This window comes from Ochlerotatus camptorhynchus, unplaced genomic scaffold (assembly GCF_037179485.1).
Source record: "Ochlerotatus camptorhynchus isolate MF236.1 unplaced genomic scaffold, CSIRO-AGI_Acam_v1.1 ptg000300l, whole genome shotgun sequence".
Lineage (NCBI taxonomy): Eukaryota > Metazoa > Arthropoda > Insecta > Diptera > Culicidae > Ochlerotatus > Ochlerotatus camptorhynchus.
Genome location: NW_027040788.1, coordinates 983575 through 1004524, shown reverse-complemented (window position 1 = coordinate 1004524; position 20950 = coordinate 983575). Strand labels below are relative to the sequence as shown.

At 41.7% G+C, this 20950-nt stretch overlaps 1 protein-coding gene across 1 annotated transcript; it reads right to left on the bottom strand.

Moving 5' to 3' along the window:
* Positions 1 to 3515: 3515 nt before the first annotated feature.
* On the bottom strand, positions 3516 to 6961 carry Gycalpha99B (guanylate cyclase 1 soluble subunit alpha 2). The gene is made up of 6 exons (XM_065228731.1): positions 6883 to 6961; positions 6463 to 6636; positions 6210 to 6283; positions 5979 to 6061; positions 4520 to 5859; positions 3516 to 4454 (listed from the first exon to the last, which is right to left on the bottom strand). Exons 2-6 carry the CDS (start codon positions 6628 to 6630, stop codon positions 4098 to 4100), a joined length of 2022 nt encoding a protein of 673 aa, XP_065084803.1. The 5' UTR covers positions 6631 to 6636; positions 6883 to 6961; the 3' UTR covers positions 3516 to 4097.
* Positions 6962 to 20950: the final 13989 nt, after the last annotated feature.

Below are 20950 nucleotides of genomic sequence, written 5' to 3'. Positions count from 1 at the left end.
CGATTACATTTGCAAAAATCACCTTATTAGCGCCCCTCGGTGTCACTTTGTATGGGAGCGAGCTTTCAGTTTATCAATTTATCAGTTTAGTGTCAAACAGTGAAGTTATTATTTTGCTTTAAATCTTGATTTAAAAATCGAGATGAAAGTGTGTGGGCTCGAAAAAATATCGCTGTGTTCAGAAAACGAACCTCCTTCAGGTAATATATTAAAACCGATAATTTTTTTTTTTAATTAAAGAACCCAATTCGGGAGTTCCGCAAGGCAGTAACCTAGGACCGCTTTTCGATCTTTTTAAACGACGAACGTCGCCTTTCTGATACCATCAGGATGCCGCGTTTTTTATGCAGACGATACAAAAATCTTCAAAATTATTAAAAGTCTCTCGGACTGTTGGGATCTGCAGAATATGTTAGGTATTTTTGCTGACTGGTGCTCAAGAAATTTGATAAGTCTAAGCATCGAAAAATGTAACATTGTTTCCTATCACCGAAAAATCTCGTGTAGAGCACATAAAGGATCTCGGCGTTACCTTGGACTGCAGACTCACTTCAAAATTGCCGACGCCAGCTTCAAACCACGCAAAGAGCGATGTAACTTTAAAATGTATCCCGGCTTCAACATTGTCCCTTACGGTGGATGCATGAAGACCTCTTCCTTGAGTACTCCATTAAGAAAAGCTGTTTTAACGTCAAGATGTCCGAAGTGGTAACTGTTGTGTACACAAAGTGCCAGCACAAACCGTATGGTAGGAAGACGAGCAACTTGTACATACGATTTCACGAAATCTACTCCACGTTTCTGTAGAAAACCACGAGCCACCAATCGTGCTTTGAATTGTTTCGACTTTCAATCATCTGTTTGAAAACCCACTTTGAGCTGATGACCTTCACATTTCCAGGATTCTTCTCTACCATCTACGTTCCATTCAGCTCCAATGCTTCCACATCGGACTTTACAGCTTGTATCCACTGAACTTCATCCTCTGGACCACGAATATAATGATACAATAAGAAACATTCAAGAGCCATCGCAACATTCGCAGAAAGATCGTACTCTCCGGTTCTCATCCATGTAGGTTGTCGGCGACTCCGTTCTGGATTCTTAAGAACTTCCAGCGGCTATGACTGCTGTGCACCCTCCAAGAAGTCATCGTTCATATCATCCGACATGCTCCCAACTGACATGAATTCCTCCGGTTCTTGGTACTTATTGTCAGCCTCGTTCCTTTGGAATACCTTTCTTCAATTCATTGAATTTGACACTTCGCGAACAGACATTTTTCTATTTGACGGTATACCAAAGCCTCCAGCAGTTCACTCCAAAGCCAAGAAAAACACATTCCATTGCGCGGTCATCGAGTTTCTTCCTTTGTTCCTTCGGTACCATTGCAAACGCCTGACAACCGAAAATCTTGAGAGTCGAAAGATCCGGCATCCTCGAGAACCACGCTTCATATGGTGTCTTTCCCTGTATAGCGTGCGTCGGGCTCCAGTTGGTGAGATAAACAGCGGTGTTGAGTGCTTTACCCCACAGCCTTTTATCCTGATCAGCATCGACTGACATCGCCCGACGCCTTCATCTGCCTGCTGCGGTATTGTATTCTCCGCCGTTGTCACACCGTAGTCGCTTCATTGTTGTCTCAAAATATGTCGTTGCCGTTGCACGGGATTCAGTTGGTGAGATAAACAGCGGTGATGTACTTATATTCGTCGTAGGTGGCGGGGGTAATCGGACCGTACACGTCACTGTGCACGAACTCAAGCGGTTTTGTGGCTCTGGTTCGTGTACCACCGAAGTGTGCTTTCGTCTGCTTAGCACGTGCGCAACTCTCACAGAAATCCAGCTCTTCCGACAGCGAATCTCCAATACCAATGACCATGTCTCTTCTGAAGATGGCTGGAGGGACATCCGTTCCGCCATAGGTAGTACTGCTGCAGCGGCACTAGGTACTGCGATCCCGGACCGAAGAAATGACTGGTTTGACGGCGAATGCAAACTGTTAGTAGAGGAGAAGAATGCAGCACGGGCGAGAATGCTGCAACACCGCACGAGACCAATACAGACAAGCGCGGAACAGACAAAACTCGGTTTTCCGAAGGAAGAAGCGTCAGCAGGAAGACTTAGATCGCGAGGCGATGGAAAATCTGTACCGCGTAAACGATACACGGAAGTTCTACGAGAATCTAAATAGTTTGCGCAAAGGCTACGTGCCGCAAGCCGATATGTGCAAGGACTTGGACGGTAACCTTCTAACGAACGAGTGTGAGGTGATTGAGAGGTGGAAGCAGTACTATGACGAGCACCTTAACGGTGATGCAGTAGCAGTAAAAAACGAAGGTGGCACGGCAACAGACCTTGGAGAACGCGCAGAAGACGACAGGCAACCGGCCCCTGATCTTCAATAAGTTGAGGAGGACATCGGTCGGCTGAAGAAAAACAAAGCAACTGGTGTAGATCAACTACCAAGTGAGCTATTAAAATACGGTGGTGAAGCACTGGCTAGAGCGCTGCACTGGGTAATTGCCAAGATTTGGGAGGATGAGATATTACCGGAGGAGTGGATAGAAGGTGTCGTATGCCCAATCTACAAAAAAGGCGACAAGTTGGATTGCTGCAACTACCGCGCGATCACACTGCTGAGCCTACAAGGAACTCTCCCAAATGCTATGCCGCCGTCTGTCACCATTTGCAAGAGAGTTCGTGGGGCAATACCAGACGGGATTCATGGAGTCCCCGCGCTACCACGGACCAAATTTTGAACCAAATGCCGCGAATACAACGTGCCCACATATCATTTGTTAATCGATTTCAAATCCGCATATGACACAATCGATCGAGATCAGCTATGGCAGATTATACACGAGTACGGATTTCCGGATAAACGGACGCGATTGGTCAAGGCGACGATGGATCGAGTGACGAGCTTCTTGACTTCGCCGATGACATCGATATCATGGCACGGAACTTTGAGACGATGGCGGAAACGTGCATCAGACTGAAGGCTGAAGCTAGGTGGATTGGACTTGTCATCAACGCATCAAAGCCAACATACATTAAAGGAAGAGGTTCTAGGGAAGACAATGTTAGCCTCCCACCCCGAGTTCAAATTGACGGTGACGAAATCGAGGTGGTCGATGAGTTCGTGTATTTGGGCTCATTGGTAACTGCCGGAAATGATACCAGCAGAGAAATTCAAAGACGCATATGACAGGGAATCGTGCCTACTTTGGACTCCGGAGGACTCTCCGGTCGAATAAAATTCGCCGCCGCACGAAGTTGACTGACTACAAGACGCTGATTAGACCGGTGGTCCTTTACGGCCACGAGATCTGGACTATGCTCGTGGAGGACCAACGCGCCCTTGGTGTTTTCGTACGGAAGGTGTTGCGTACCATCTACGGTGGAGTGCAGATGGATGACGGAACGTGGAGGAGGCTGAGAAGTGCCAAAACTCTATAATAATAATAATAATAATAAAAAGTATGGATTTGTAGAATATCCAGAAAATAACATTTTATTGTATCAATGAGTATCAGCGGCTACTTACTGTTACATATGCCCATATAACGTTTAGCTTAAGTAAAAATTCACTAGATTAGACAATAGATTTGACACATAACGACAGTCTACGCTTTTGCTACAACATCCCATCACTTTGGTGCTACACAGAAACTACTGCTGCTTACCAATGTACGGAATGAACTCACGACCAAATTTGACGTTTAAGCGGTGCTCGCTTAACTTTAGAAAAGGACCTATCGACTTTATAAACAACTTGTCAGACCCTTTTCACGTGAACCAAAGAACGACCACACAAACCAAGAGCACTATCGGAAAGGAGACAATTTACCCTACCCGATGGTGTTGTTGGTTTGCGTGGGCGTACTTCGGTTCGCGCGAAAAGAGCTTAACAAGTGTTGTGTACAAATGTTGATGGGCCATTTTTAATTTATATGTTCATTTTTAGTAAACACGGCACCGCTTAAACGTCAAATTTGTTCGTACACTTCATTCCGTGCATTGGTCAACTGATTCCATTATCAATTTAAATATTCCGATCAAAATTCCACACTGATTGATTCCCTTTGGTTCACTTAGTTTTCCGTATCCTGCAACGTTTGCTTCATGGCTGCTTCAATGTGTTCCTCAAGCTTCGCAGTATCGCTCAGTGTCGGATGCCTATAACCCTCTAGGAAGTAGCACGTCAGCCCTCTGGCCTCGGTAAACTCCTTCGGCATAAACGAGGGATCTCTCGCTTTAAGCTGGAAGTCATATCCCGGATGTTTGATGAGCCATTCCTTCGTGGTTGGGCTGCAGTTGACCTTGCAGGCTTCGCTTCCCGATTCGAACTTGTTTGCAATGGTTACATTGTGTCCGAACAGGCAGTAGCGTGGCATTTTTCGCCCAACGACTCCAGTCAGGACCGTCCCGGTGTGAATACCGATGCGCATCTGAAATGATCGATAATGTTTAGTACTTACATAACTAAGATGAAGATGCAGAGCCATAAACTCACTCTAATATGCTGTCCATCATGCGTGTTGTACAGAGAGCAAGTTTCAATCATCCTCAGAGCCATCCATGCAACCTTATGAGCGTCGTAGATGCTCGCACGATGCAATCCACTGGCAACGCAATACGCATCACCAATCGTTTCCACCTTGTACACATCGAAGAATCCGCAAAGTTCATCAAAATGCTTATACAAACACTCCAACATGTTGATCACCATGAACGGCGTTGCTCTGGAGCAAATGCTAGTAAATCCAACTATATCGCTGAACAGCATGGTGACGTCCGAATAAGTCTTAGCATCAATATGTGCTCCAAGCCAGAGTCTCTCGGCAATATCCTCGGGGAACATCAATTGCAACAAGTTGACATTCTTTTTTCTTTCTTTGGTAACCGCGGCATTTGCTTCCTCGATCGAACTTTTCAGTTTGTCCATACGGCGACGGAGACCATCCTGAGCTCGAGCTTGCTCTCCGACTAGGATCACCTCTCTAGTTGCGTCGTGAAGAGGAATGTCGGAGATGAAGAGACCGTTGCAGGTCAGTCCTTCCAAGCCATCCAGAAAAGGAGATCCAACAAACAGCAGGGAATTGGACTCCGGACAGAAGACCATCTGTCCTTTGATCTCCAAACCTTTGGCGAAGAAATCCGGACGCCCCGGGGGAGCACGCAACGAGATCATGAAAGGCGTATTCGTACGGCGGACGATCTCTCTGAAGTTCAACGATAGTCCACGAGGGCGCTTGAAGCGGAAGTAGGTACATGCCGAAAGACCACTGGTCGCCATGTAGTTCTTGAACAAACGGCTAAAGCCTTGGCCAACCTGAACCAAATCCAGGTTTTCATCCATTATGAAATGCCAAGGAAACACCTTGCAGAAGAAATCATTGTCCATTTTAAGATCTTTTGTGTCGGAAGAGACGCTTTCACGCAAGGTTCCAGCAATCCTGCTATCGGCAACGAATGGAACAACCTGTTCTTCCAAATCATCCATCTTGAACAGATAACGATACCGGGGAACATCTCCATCCAACGGTTCCATATCGATTTGCGGATCGTGGTTAAACAGTCGACGGCTCAAGGCTTGCAGGCAACCCAGCAGAAGCCATGCCAAGACCGGTCGTTCCGAGGTAAAGATCAGCTCACCTTCACCGGCACAGACGAACCCAGTGTCGGAGATGTCTTCCTCCTGGAGCTTGAGTACGTCGTAGACTCCGTCCAGTGATCCGAGGAATTCCTGCAGATTGGAACCCAAACACTTGAAGGCTCGCTCGATAATGCCCACGCAGGCGGTATGGATGAGTTCTTCGCCCAGCAGGACCAAGATGTCGCAGGCGGAGGATTCTGTGGGAATTGGATTTGTTGAATTTAATATGTTTCGATTAATACATACAGAGCATTTGCGGTCACTAGTTTGAACCTAAACTCTGACACTTCAGCTGATAATTGATTGAACTACTTACCATCGATTTGATTTAAATTATCCTGAACATCCGCCAAATAGTCATAGTGGGGATAGATTGACAGCGAAATACGATCAGATTTCCTACAAACAAAGATAATATGCTTACAAACGTAACTACCCGGGATAGTCATTCCCAACTGTATACCAACAAAGTCCACCCCACATACCACCCACTACCGTCAACGGAAAACCAAAACAAAAACTTCGCCACCAGCACCAATATACTCACAATTTCGTCAGACCGGGCCACCTGTTGCAGTGCTTTCCAATCAGTGACATCAGCGCTTCGTACAAGTCCTCATTCTGGGCCATCCGAAGTAAAGCCGAACCGAGGACAAACACCAACGAAGGCAACATCAGCAGTACATCGGAAAATCCGAAAGAAAAAAGGTCAACTCAATCGATTGGTATACTGCCCGCAACCAGTCGCAAGGGAATGGAAAAAATGGCTGCCGTGGGGAAAAAAATATTGGAATCCTTACCGACGGAGCCGTCAGAAGCTGGATGGCCGCATTGAGATGGGTCAGGGTGAGCGCATCGTCCGGAATTTCACTCAAATCCTCGTCCAGGTTCCAACCGGATCCTTCGGCGAGCGAGTGCTGCCGATGCAGCATTTCCGCCGGGGCATGTCGCGTGAAAGGACAGGCCATCGTTTGCTGTCAAGCGATAATTTGTTTTTACTTTGATTGACTTTCATACGCTACCAATGATTCGAATTGTTTTCCCGTTCTGGGAGGATAACTTTCAAATGTAGGCAAATTATCACTTTTAAATATCTTCCGATGGCTCATAATCACTAATTTATTTATATGCGTTTTACTACCTAATTTGGTGGAAATGTTCCCTAACTGTTGGTGTTAAATCGTAGAAAATATGATCAAATAGAAGACACTTGCACTTACCTTGTGTTGGCAATAAATTTAAAGTGAAACGGATAAGCAGCTACTAGGATTACTGCACGATTTGTTGCATTGGAAAAATTTCCACAGTTATCAATGCAGGAAACGAAAAAAACCTAGTTTTGTAAAAGCAGATTGATCCACCTAACAGCCTAGTGGTGCCTTTGGGGCAGTAAGTTTTGAATAATTATTGCTTCAATTTCCTGTAACTGAGTTATAACTCGCCAAGCAAAATGTCATCAAGGTAGATTTATAACATGCTTAGGCAGCTCAGCCTGGCCAGTGTTTAAATCTGCAGTATCAAAGCTAATCAATAGGTTTAGCTGACCAAAGGTCCTTTTCTGATTAAAAATTGGATTTTCAGGCTATCACTTTGTCAGTCTATTTCTTTTTTAATAATTACTTTATTTGTACAGACTCAATCGAATAAACTTAACAGAGCCGAGTTATCATTTCCGTTATACATTATTACTGTCTTATATTTAAAGTTAAAGGAACTGGACCGAGTACTCACGGTTGTCTCAAGGTTAGTGGAGATTTACAATTTTTTGGATGGGAAAAGGGAAGAAGGAGGTTTAAAATGTGGTTTACGATACAAATATTTAATTAATCCACATGAAATTATTTCTATTTATCTTGAAAACAAACATTGAAAAAAAACACACACGTACAAAATACAAACTAAACACAAGGTCTGTCAAGGTGAATCAAACTTACAATCTTATACCCCGTTCACATTACAGCCTATATCACGTAATATAGGCTGTCTTGCAATGAGCACTCATACAAAGGATTTCCAGTGAAAACTAGATGTATGAGTGCTCATTGCAAGACAGCGTATATCACGTGATATACGCTGTAATGTGAACGGGGTATTAGGTTAATATTCTTAAAGTAAACATATATGAGTTTCATAAACTCCAGATCGCGTCTAGCCAAAATATCCCGAACTGGAACATTAGGTTGTCTACCTCGAGCCCGAAGGGAATCATAAAAATGTGATCTGACTCCACGATACTCCGCACAAGACCAAAGGATGTGATCAGCGTCCTGGCAACCTTGTCCACATTCACAGAGATTGCTGTCTCCCAACCCTAAGTGTCCAAGTGATTGGACATGAGGCGAGACATCACGCGTATGAAGTCTCGACCCAAGTCCAACCCTTTGAACCATGCAAACTTCGACACCTTAGGGATAATTGAATGTAGCCATCGTCCCAAGCTCCCTTCCCTCTATTGGTGTTGCCAGCTAACGAGCGACTGCTGACAATAAATAGAGAAAAATTCACTATAGGCGATTTGTCGATCATAAAAGTCGCCTTCCATAGCGCCCATCTTCGCAAGTGAATCCGCCTTCTCATTGCCCAAAATTGAGCAATGTGAAGGGACCCACGCGAAGGTGATGATGAAAAAGGGCACGGATAAAGCACTAAGCTCTCGTATTTTCAAGAGAAAATACGAGAAGTGCTTTACCGGTCTAATGGAACGGATAGTCTCGACAGAGCTGAGACTATCCGTAAAAATAAAGTAGTGGTCTGGAAGAAGTGAAGCAATAGTTTCCAAAATGTAGTGAATTGCTGCCAGTTCAGCCACATACACAGAACAAGGAGCTTCAAGTTTTCGAGAGACGCTATGAAATTCATTAAATACACCAAAACTAGCGGACTCCTCTATTAGAGATCCATCTGTGAAAAACGTTCTTGCAGAATCAACATGGCCAAACTTTGCAGAGTATAATGAGATTGCTGTCTCCCAATCATAGGACGATGATGCTCTGGAATTCCGCGGATTTCCTGCGTCATAGATAAATCAAAATTCACTGAATTGCCGAAATCGGAGAAGACTACACGATTGGGAATATTTCTCGAAAGGCTGAATTCCTGTGTTAAAGTCATAAAACATGTTTGAGGATTTAGCTCCAGAAGCTTCTCAAAGTTTTCGATCACCAGTGGGTTCATTACTTTGCAACGGGTGAAGAGCCTCAGAGATAACTCTGAAAAACGGACGGATAGTGGCAACATGCCCGCCAGCACTTCGAGACTCATAGTATGAGTCGAGTTAGTGCATCCTAACGCGATACGAAGACAACGATACTGGATCCGTTCCAGCTTGATGATGTGTGTTTTAGCTGCCTACTGAAATCAAAAACTACCATATTCTAGAACCGATAAAATCGTTGTCCGGTACAACGTCAGAAGATCTTGTGGATGGGCTCCCCACCACGTTCTGGTAATTGATCGAAGGAAATTGATCCTTAGTTGGCATTTTCGTCTCAGATACTCAATGTGGGATCTCCAGGTGCATTTGGAATCGAACCAGACCCCGAGATATTTGAAAGACATGGAATGAGTGATCGGCTTACCCAAAAGTCGAAGCTTCGGTTGTGCAGGGCTATGCTTCTTAGAAAAAAAATGACCAAATCAGTTTTCTCCGTGGAGAATTTGATACCTAGCTGAATAGCCCAAGTAGACAAGTTGTCTAAGGTATCCTGTAAGGGTCCTTGCAGGTCGGCCTCTCTGGGCCCTGTCATAGACACTACGCCATTTTTTTTAACTCTTTATTTGTTTCAAATTCAAAATAAATTACATTTCATTTTAACCTAGGTGCTCCAGTTACTACAGTAACTTACCAGCCTTAATTGTTATGATATATATCTAAGTGTTTTTACATTGTTCCTGCCTTGGCAATTCAGTATTTTAAACAGGTTTTTTAAACCTGCATGTCAGTATAACAATTGAAATCTTAAAACTAAAAACTTACACTAAATCTTATCTAAGTATAAAGAGAATTAATCGTTGCAATTGAGGATTGCAACGATTTTTGCCTGAAATTATTAATTATTTTGTTGGACATTTGTTCTAAAGTCTCAGCATTCGAAATTCTATGTACCTAAGTAGTACTGTGCCAGGGAGGCAACTTCAAAATCATCTTCAGAACTTTGTTCTGAATCCTTTGAAGTGCTTTTTTCCTGGTAGACAACTAGACCATATTGGCACAGCATAAAGCATGGCCGGTCTAAAAACTTGTTTAAATATTAGAAGTTTATTCGTCAGGCAAAGTTTGGATTTCCTGTTTATAAGAGGATACAAACATTTTATATACTTGTTACATTTGGCTTGAATGCCCTCAATGTGATCTTTAAAAGTTAATTTTTGGTCAAGTACTAATCCAAGATATTTCACTTGGTTTGACCAGGAAATTGGAACTCCGTTCATAGTGACTAAAGGGTGATACGGTCAAAATTTGGTCAATATCAACTTGACGTATTTCTTTCAATTTTGCATTTAAAAAACCTGAACACCCCTCATTTTGAAGGTGTGTGTGTGTAGAATGTAGCTCCTATTTTGATTTTGGAATTCACTCTTCAATTGTCAAAATGCCGTCCAAGCAAGAAGAGCAGCGTATCAAAATTTTGCTCGCGCATCGCGAAAATCCGAGCTACTTGCACGCAAAGTTGGCAAAATCGCTAAAAGTTGCCAAATCAACCGTTACAAATGTAATTAAAGTGTTTGGGGAACGTTTGTCGACAGCCAGGAAGTCTGGATCGGGGGGAAATCGAAAACCGGAAGCCGCTGAGACGACAAAGAGAGTTGCCGGTAGTTTCAAGCGAAACCCTAACCTCTCTCTCCGAGATGCCGCAAATAAGCTGGGTGTATCGTCTACAACCGTGCATCGAGCCAAAAAACGAGCCGGACTATCGACTTACAAGAAGGTAGTGACTCCAAATCGCGATGATAAACAAAATACGACGGCCAAAGCGCGATCCCGGAGGCTGTACACGACGATGCTGACGAAGTTTGACTGCGTGGTAATGGACGACGAAACCTACGTCAAAGCCGACTACAAGCAGCTTCCGGGACAGGAGTTTTATACGGCAAAAGGAAGGGGAAAGGTAGCAGATGTTTTCAAGCACATGAAACTGTCAAAGTTCGCAAAGAAATATCTGGTTTGGCAAGCCATCTGTACCTGTGGCTTGAAAAGCAGCATTTTCATAGCTTCCGGGACTGTCAACCAAGAAATTTACGTGAAAGAGTGTTTGAATAAACGTCTGCTGCCTCTCCTGAAGAAACACGGTTGTTCCGTACTGTTTTGGCCGGATTTGGCATCTTGCCATTACGGTAAAAAGGCCATGGAGTGGTACGCCTCCAACAACGTGCAGGTGGTTCCCAAGGACAAGAACCCTCCCAACACGCCAGAGCTCCGCCCAATTGAGAAATACTGGGCTATTGTCAAGCGGAACCTAAAGAAGACCAAAAAAACTGCTAAGGGCGAGCAGCAGTTCAAGACAAACTGGTTTTCTGCGGCGAAGAAGGTGGACAAGGTGGCTGTACAAAATCTGATGGCAGGGGTCAAGCGTAAGGCCCGGCAATTCGGATTTGGAAAAGCGGAAGCCTAACTGAATATTTTTCCTGAATTTTATACTAATTGAACTTGAAAAAGAAATTTAATTTGATTTTTTAAATAAACGATTTCCCCGATTTACACGCGTTTTCCCTTGACCAAATTTTGACCGTATCACCCTTTATGTGACTACTACTAGGTTTCAAAAAGGAAGCTCTAGGCTTATGTGGAAATATTATAAGTTTGAGGATATAGAAAATTCCATCATCACTTGGAGCTTTCATATTATGAAACTTTTGACGTAGGACTACGTCTTTGATTTCTATATGGGGGTACACTTTGTGAAAACCGAAAATGGAACATGTAACAAATAAAGAAAGATTTAGAACGTTAATAACTCAGCTGCCCCTGGTCCAATTTTAATAATTTTATCAACAATCGATCAGAAATATGGCTACGTGCGAATGTTGATTTTCAACAAGAAACTATTGAAAAACTGGTAAATGTCCAGCATTGTCCAAAAGCGTCGAATTAACTAACAAATCCACCAATTACCTACATGCATATGCTGCTTCCCCAGCACAGTCGTCAGAGAGTAGTAAGTAGACGAATAGGGAGGACGGAATTGTGTAATATTTTGCACACTCATCGCCATACTCAGAACCACACGCTCCCAACGACCACACCACTGTGTGGTGGTGTTCGGTCGTCGAAATTAGTAGCAGCAGTAGCAGTGCTTTCGGTGCTTTCGTTGAAAATTGTTCTCCAGTAACAACGAAAGGCTGCCTGCAAGCAACGAGCAGCAGAGCCCACATAAGCAACCATCAAAGGAGAAAGAAGCTGCACCGCTATGCTATGGATCGAAATCAGTAGCCTTTCGTGAGTCGATGCGGGTCGGTCATCAATGCCAAGCGTGTCACCCTCGCTTCAAACGACATACAGCTCGACAGCCGACAGATTTAGTAGTCACGTTTTGTTTGTAGTTTATATTTTATTTCTTTCATGTAATTATGGTAAATAATAGTTATTCAATAATAGATAGTTCATCCATATATTCGTACCTTGACGCGAAACGCTGTGGATTATGAGATGCCCGATGACCCTGGAGGGATCGATTTTGCTTACTGAGCAGAAAATCATGGATTTAACCCCAAGCTCTTCCACAGCACAATAAGTCGCCACCATCATTTGTATATTTGATATTGAACATTAACCTCGGAAACTATTTGCATATTGCGAAAACGCTTTCCTGTATTGTCGCGAAGCGTTATAGTTCTGAGATGCTCGATGACCCTGGAGGGATCGTTTTTGCTTACTGAGCAGAAAATCATGGGTTTAATCCCAAGCTCTCCGTCATGACTCTTAAAATCGATGATCACTAAACAAAATGAATATGTTCTTTCGATAGCCGGCTATCGAGAGATTAAATAAACAACAAATAAACAATACATCCTTTTGGTTGCATCGCCAACTTGAGGTGAATCCTAACCGAATACCCTACCCAACCCTCCAACTCCGTAGCACTTATGAGGGTGTCGCTAAGTCGGTGGCCTTTCGTTAAGTAAGTACTATATCAATATTTCCTTCCCTATCCCTAGTTATGGTAAAGATGGGCGTGGCCGGGAATAGCGACAGTCATGCTTCTGTTACTCTTGTTTAGATTGGATCCAATGTTTACTCCCCAACATTATTCCTGAAAGTAGTCTAACTGAGGATTTCAGAAGAGACGTGAGTGTCGCTAGTATCCAATCTACGAAGTATACCATAACAACGCTAACGCTAACCCCATTCTTATAATTCGGAAGGAAATCCTGTGAGGGGTGAATTGAATACACTTTAATACCAAAATGCACAAAACTTAAAAATTCATAAATAACAAAAAATTCAAAATACACCTTTTAAAGTCGAGTAGATGAATCGAAAATACTCAGTTGACAGTCCCTTGGATTCTCTTCATCAACGCTTACAAATAAAAAAACGGAAAGGGTTAAGATAATTGATGATTGATCAATTAAAAGAACTACATGTTCACATTTGTTCCGTCCACTAGCGGTCCTACGTCAAGCTTCCGTTCGTGCCCCTAGGCACAGACCCTTCTACTTTTTAGTTATAGACCTTACTTCGTCCAAATCAGTCCCCCAGGAATCATCAAAAATATTTTCCCGAGAGAAAATATTCAGATAATCCGGAGCAACCTGATTCTCATGAGCCTTGAAAATTATGCTAAGGACTGTGATGTTTTTAAAATCTGTAATCTTGGAAAATACCTAGGAAAGAACTCAATGTCTATATAATGAATATGTGTCTTCGTTCCAGGTTCTTGGAAATTTCTCCAAGTATAATTATTTTTAAGTTATTGAGCTTTTAATAAAAAATATATATATTATTCAACAGGTCAGATCAATTGAATGGTATTTCCAAAATCTACCGGAATAACAATGATTATCGATGACTCTATAATAGCAATAATCCATGCAAAGTGAAGTCAACATTGTGCGATTGCGCCATGAAGGCAATCTCATATGTGTATCGGAATGTTTACATTCCATCCTTGCTACAGTAGGTCACGCTCTTTACCAACACGTTCAAATGTTAGGAACAGGCAGCATCTACTACTTTGAATCTGTCGCATATGGCATTTTTAGCGATGGGACCAATCTTAGATCCATAGGCCAACATAAGAGCCCCTATAGCCCCCTATAGCACGAATCAGCAAGCCGAGAAAAACGCGTTTTAAGTTTGCATATATGAAGTGTCTGTTTGTTTACATTCATCTGCTGCTTGCTTCTCTATCCATTCCAATCGACAGAATTTTTCAAAACGTTTTGAAAGCGTTTTTACAACGCTCCAAACTTCTCAGGTGAGTGTGACTATTGTCGGCAGCCTCTTTTTCTTCGGCAACCTTCCCATTAGAACTGCGTGTTAACCAGCTGTTCTATTATCGGCAACTCGAAATCAACCCCATTTTGTAGTGCGTATGCTTTATTTGAAGAAAAATGTAGCATTACTGGATTGCTCGATCGTTCAAATATAATCAGATTGAAGCTGAAAGGCTAAACAATCGTTTGGACACATTCAGGGAAGTGCGTTGATGGGAAAACATAGTGAAATTAACGTTTAAATTTTGGTTGCCGAAAACAGTCAGTGGGTGCCGAAGCCAACATTTACCCTAGTTAACGTATTCCATTGGAAAACTCAGTTTTGACAAAAATGCAAAAGGGGCCGACGTGCGATGAGCGGCAGATCAGTAGGGCCAACTTTTACCCTTTTTGGTCCAAGTCATACCCACGCCTATCGATAGGCAACACTGCATACACAAACACTTTTACAAACACACGAACGATGAAATCAACTCAAAAGGGAGGTAAATTTGTCTCAATTTCGCCAAAAGTAGATTAGCTCACAAAGTGAGTAAAATTTTCCGAGCTTTTCCAGGAAAAACTTCTCGAATATGAAAAAAACCGATGAAAATTTTACTCTGTCTAGGAAAGTTACTAAAAAACTGAGTGAAACCTCCCTCGATTTTCCTCATATTCGAGAAGGCCACCAGGCGCCTCCATCCATTAACCTATTCGCCTCAAGTTCACCAGCTGATGGATAGAAAATACCAGACACGGCTCTTGCTCTGCTGGAACGCCTGTTCTTCTCTGCTGAGCGATGTTTACATTCCCATTGACTCTGTCCATGTAACGCATACATACCTGTGTACAGCCGAATACAATCCACAGCATAGCAGCCACAGCTCCGACAGTCGCATCCACCCACTCACCAACTACAGCCAGCAGTCGCAGTTAGTATCGGTGGAAAAGGGGCAAAGAAAGGACTTTTGTTTTTGTTTGCAACATTTCCTGCTTGTTCTTCGCAAAGCACGTCTACCCACTAGAAAAAGTTCAATTTGTCGCATTTCCAGTCGTCTAGAGCGGAATACTAAAGCAAACAAAGGCGTACTGTTCCGAGCATAACTTTAATTAATAGGATATTATTTGAGTCGCCGTTTTCGGGTAGGATGGTATAGAGTGGAGAAAAAAGAAGTTACTTTTTATGAGGACGAAAGTGACGAAGAATCTATCGATTTGTGGTGGTTGCCTCCACTGTGCCGTTTTAATCTGAAAATTACCAAATTCTAATATTAAAGCATAGCCAGGGGTCGGTGACCATCGAGAGCGAGTGGAGTGATCAAATTTGGCAGGCTGGTTTCCTGGTGTTGTGATTGATTATCCTTTGTATGGCGATATCACCAGCACCTTTGGATACGATGAGCATCGAATGGAGACGCATGGTAAGTGAGTTGGAAAAGGTTGGTGGGTGGTAAATTGAAAGGAGAGGACTGCATATGTATCTAACTAGTTCTAGTTGTTTAGAAAACTGTGGCGATGCAGGGGTGCATTGCAGATGGGTAATAATCGATAGGTTTTCGTCGTAACGCAAATGGATGTACAAGTTCTAATGTTTAGGACAAGACGACAATGGTAAATAAATACAAGCATGCTATATCTATGGTTATAAAGATAAACGATAACAGTATCGTATACGTTGAGTTATTTACGGGGCCACCGATAGTTTAGTCCAGGCCTGTCCAACCTTTTTAAGCTTGCGTTTTTAATGGCAGTATCGATGTTCATGCTGCATTTTTGTCTATTTCTCCTTCATTCTGAGCTAAAATTAATAATGATGAATAAAATTGGACTAGAATGCTATAATGCTGAGAATCAGAGACCACATCCGGCAAGGCACGTTGGACAGCGCTGGTTAGTCAGTAAAAACGATGTGCTCGATTCCCGTCTTCAGCATAGTTGTTTGTATTAACATTTACTACAACTGCGGAAGACACCTTCTCTCTATCTCGACTTTTGAGTCTCACTTCTAGGAGGATTAATCAAGCAACAACAAGTGTTAAAAGGCGGGGCCATAAATATTAATAAACTTCTCTTAACATATTACGTACGGGTGTAACATTGATAGTTTTTTCATTTATATTTTTTACAGCAATGAATGTTTTTCATTTTTTTTTTTTTTTTATTTTTAAAACTAGTACTGAGGATCCAAGAGTTAATTCGTTAGTAATATGTTGAACGAAAAATAAAGCATTTGCACTATTTTTTTTAGTTTTGTGACCGAACTTCAGTATTTTGATTTGGGGTTACTTTGATATTGTTCGATGAATGTAGAAAAAATGAATGAATAAAAAGTTATTAGTTATTAGTTCTTTAAATATGAAACTTTGAATGAGTATATAATCAGAAAACTTCATAAGCAATAAGAATACAACGTTGAATTTGTGATGGCTGTATCGGAAATACATTTCATAAGTGATGGCGAAAAACACGAAATCTGTTTTTAATGTTTGTAAAATATGTAAAACATAGGGGAAATGGATGTAATGTCGGCCTAAATGCCCCTAATTTGGGCCCATACATAAATTCAGCAATCGATTCAATTTTCAATATCGACCAAAAATATCCATTAGTACCATCCCAATGATGCATTCATCAAGATAAATTGATAAATAGCAGATTTTTAGCGATGGCCCCAATCGTAAATCCATAGGCCAACATTAGAGCTATTTCCCCTACTATATAAAAACTCTCAGATAAAAACTATATACGATATCAACGGAAATACCCTAAGCTACAATATGGAACCAATGTTTCTTATTTGGTAAAAGCACAGCGAGTAAATTTAATATTTATATTATACTATCTAAGTTACCCGCATTATCAAAGATACCCCGTTTTACGGTACCTAAATTTAAAGGTTTTGGCGTAATCTCACACGATCACGTATGTATTTGATTTCTAATAGGTCAATAGATCAATGCATATCCCTAAAATATGAGCTGATGATGATGATGATAGTAGACTACCACTTATTGTAGCAAGGCGCCTGCACATAGCAATGGACTGTTCTTACTACATGACTTGATCAAGATTTGATTTCTTAACATACTCATCATACTCCTGTATGATGGGCCAACAACGGTGGAGCGGACCCGTAAGCAGAGACACTTACGCGAAACCCGCGGGAGTGATAGGGAATATTCTTCCAGAAGTAATTGCATACTCTATCCACGAAATGTTAGCAACAGGGAATTGGCATTCTTACTCTCCTCATCCAAATCGCTTCAATCGGGTGCCCAGATGGTCCCCCCCCGAACCCCGATATATTTTTTTTTTTTTATTGGTTGAGCAAGAAGCACCCAGCTGGAGTCTTTGTTATATTTGTAACGAGCACAAAATTAACTAAAATCCCAAAATTTCTCAAACTTACACTTCTCAAGACATTAATCATAAACGGCGCCGGTGGTGTAGTGGTAAGCGTGATTACCTCTCACCCCAGCAGGCCTGGGTTCAATCCCAGTCGGCGCCGCCGGGATGTTCTGAGGCATAACATCTCTGATCACGCCTTCCTTCGGATGGGAAGTAAAGCCGTTGGTCCCCGGTTCATGAGTTGATGGGTCGATAGGTAGGGTCCAGGTGTGGGAGCTGCCTTCCTGGCACGTCGGTAGCATTGGTGCTCAGCACGGAAAACAAGATCGACGGAAAAAACAAACCAAAGGAAAAAAAAAAAAAAAAGACATTAATCATGTTTTTTTTTGTATTCCATGTTTTCGGTCATTGAACAATGACAAATATTTAGAGACCATTTCAAATGATTTTTAAATTAAAAACAAAGCAAAAGAACTATTTTTAAATGACGCCTACAGCTAAGCGCCTTGTATGCAGGGCTGTCATCTGATCCCTCAATGCGCACAATGTACTGATTTTCTGAAATATACAAAGTGAGAATCAAGCAAATACAAAGTTGGCTAGTTTTTTACCCTGCGCAAGTGTAAAGCGGACTTTTTCTTATTCTTTCACTCCAACGCAAAACCCCATAAGTAACTGTCAAGGCGAATTAGTTGGAAAAGAGCATGCGAAGTAAATGGGAGAACCACACACTCTTTGTCGAGTGTTGTGAGATGCATACACAAAGTTGCTTTGCTAACGCTCTGAGGTGCTTTCCAGCCCTGCTTGTATATACAGGGCGGACTCGATTATCCGGAGTCTTGAAAAAAAAATCACTCCGGATAATCGAGCCCTCCGGATAATCGAGCAATCAAAAAAAAATTTTTTTTGGTCTTATGTGGTCTCATTTAATGTTTTTAGTGGTCCCATTGAACGCTATTGAAGGATTATGGAATCGGACCACTGGTTTTGTAGATATGGCCGGAAAAAGTTCCGGCGTTTATGGGCCATGAGGCTAAATTTGACTTGAAAGGAACAAAACCCATTAAGCGACACATCAAATTAAATCAAAATTCGATAACCAGATCAATGGTGGAAAAAATTTAGTACCTTGGACCATATACACACCTGAAAATTCTGAATTTTAGTGGCGATGTAAACATCCATGCATGCAAACATTAATACATGTAAATTTCCTTTTCACGTAAACTAGCAGCTTGCAAGAAATTTTGCAAACTAAAGTGGACAGTTGCGTACAATATATAGAATATTGCATGGCATGTCTCATAAATTTACACGATCTATAATCTAAACTTGTATGATATATGACGCTCCATTTATGTGCATCATAGTAACGGAAATTTACACGACTTTTTTTTAGCTGTGTAGGCCACTTCCGGACAAGTTCCAGGTGCCCCGGGAAAGTGACCGGACCGGACTTGGATAGTAACCTATCATGAGGCACGTTAAAATACATCAAAATTCGATAAGAAGATCAATGGAATTGAACCCATGGACCATCCGCTTGAGAAGCGAACGTGTAGCCAACCACGCCATGGGACGTGGCTACCGTGAAGGCACCATATTTGACGCGGTTCCTAACTTAATATTTTTGAAATGTTAACATTGTAAATATTAGTTCCGGTGCTCTAGGGATGATAGTGTAACAATTCAACTGATGAAGCGGCTGCACATTTTTATGAAGGAGAAAGCGTGACGAACACCACTCTGGATGAAACTGCAAACATTTCTACAGCAGATGACAAGATGAGGAGTACGAACCAGTTCCAGATCAATCAGCGCTGAACAGTATTGACACTATCATCACATGGGCTGATGAAAACCAATTGCCGTTGGAACGGCAGTTTTTACTTCGTGAAATCAAGGGAACTATTCTTGATAAAATAGTCAATAAGGATTGATTTATGATCAAATTTGCAATTCTCTTTGTTTTTACTGAATCACTTTACTGATGAACTACTGTTTTTACTGGAATGATGAATAAATGAATTGAACTACAAAATAAGATAAGAAAATTGATATAAATTTTCAGGTATGAAGCCACCAAAAGACCAATTCTCACGAAACCCCCCTTTAACCCTCCGTTACTCGCACCAACTTTTATAACACGAGTACTCGCGCGGAATGTACAACAGTGTGAGTTTTCCATTGCCATTTTGCAGCCGAGCTACCAATCGATATGAAACCAACGGGTATTCATTAAAAAACATGTTTTTAACTAAACAAGCTAAAATTTTATCACAGTTAACCCGAAAAAATGCGGCTAATAGAGAAAATATGAATGGAAACCGCGTAATCGGTGTCCGTACTACGTGGGATTTGACTTAATTGGTTACAACATAGAAAATCTCGAGATCCTGACCAGATAGAAAATTACTGTCTTCGGCAAAGTTGTTCTAGAGATCATAATCTCTTCGCTGGTGGAGAGTAGTTCAGAATTTTCTCACTACCTTGCGCTAGAATACATGTGAAATTATCGCATGTGATATATCTCGAGATCATGACCAGATAGAAAATTACTTTCGTCGACAAAGTTGTTTAAAAGGTCAAGGCCTTTTCGTTGGTGGACAGTTGTTCAGCGTTTTCTCACTTTACGGCACTAGTTTACATGTAAAATTTCTCGCATATATAAAATATTTCTAGATCCTTACCATATAAAAAGTTACTGTCTTCGGCAAAGTTTTGCAGGAAGTCCAGATCTTTTCGTTGGTGGAGTAGTTCAGAAAATTCTCACTTCGTGGCGCTAGTATATACATGCAATGTTCGCATATACAATACCTCGAGATCCTGAGCAGATGGAAGTTACTGTTTTCAGCAAACTTGTTCAGGGGGTCAAGACTTTTTGGCTGGTGGACAGTAGCCTAGAAATTGGCGCTAGTAAACATGGCGCTAGTAAACGTGTACAATTCTCGCGTATGCTAAGCTCGAGATTCTGAACAGGTAGAAAATTACTGTCTTCGAAAAAGTTGTTCATGAGGTCAATGCCTATTGTTTGGTGCACAATAGTTCAGAATTTTCACACTACGTGGCGCTAGTATACAAGCAAAATTCTCGCATGTAAAATATCTCGAGATTCTGATCAGATAGATTTCTCTAGTGGACAGTAGTTCAAAATTTTCTCACTACGTAGCGCTAGAATACACGTGAAATTCTCGCATGTGGTTTGTTTCGAGATCCTGACCAGATAGAAAGTTACTGTCTTCGACAAAGTTGTTCAGGAGGTCATAGCATTTTTGGCTGGTAAACAGTAGTTAAGAATTTTCTCACCACGTGGCATAGATGTACACTTCTCGCATATGCTATATCTCGAGATCCTAATCAGATAGAAAGTTACTGTCTACAACAAAGTTATTCAGGAGGTCAAAGTCTTTTGGCTGGTGAACAAAAGTTAAGAATTTTCTTATAAACTCTAGGCTTTAAACTCCTGAACAACTTTGTTCAAGACAGTAACTTTCTATCTGGTCAAGAACGTGAGATATTTTATAT

Bases quoted from the DNA above. Each gene is read 5' to 3' on its own strand.
- Gycalpha99B (XM_065228731.1), bottom strand. From the start codon at position 6,630: ATGGCCTGTCCTTTCACGCGACATGCCCCGGCGGAAATGCTGCATCGG. The intron at 6,284-6,462 runs GTAAGGATTCCA...CGGATGGCCCAG, and splicing joins AGCTTCTGACGGCTCCGTCG to AATGAGGACTTGTACGAAGC. The intron at 5,860-5,978 runs GTAAGTAGTTCA...CAATTCCCACAG, and splicing joins TAATTTAAATCAAATCGATG to AATCCTCCGCCTGCGACATC.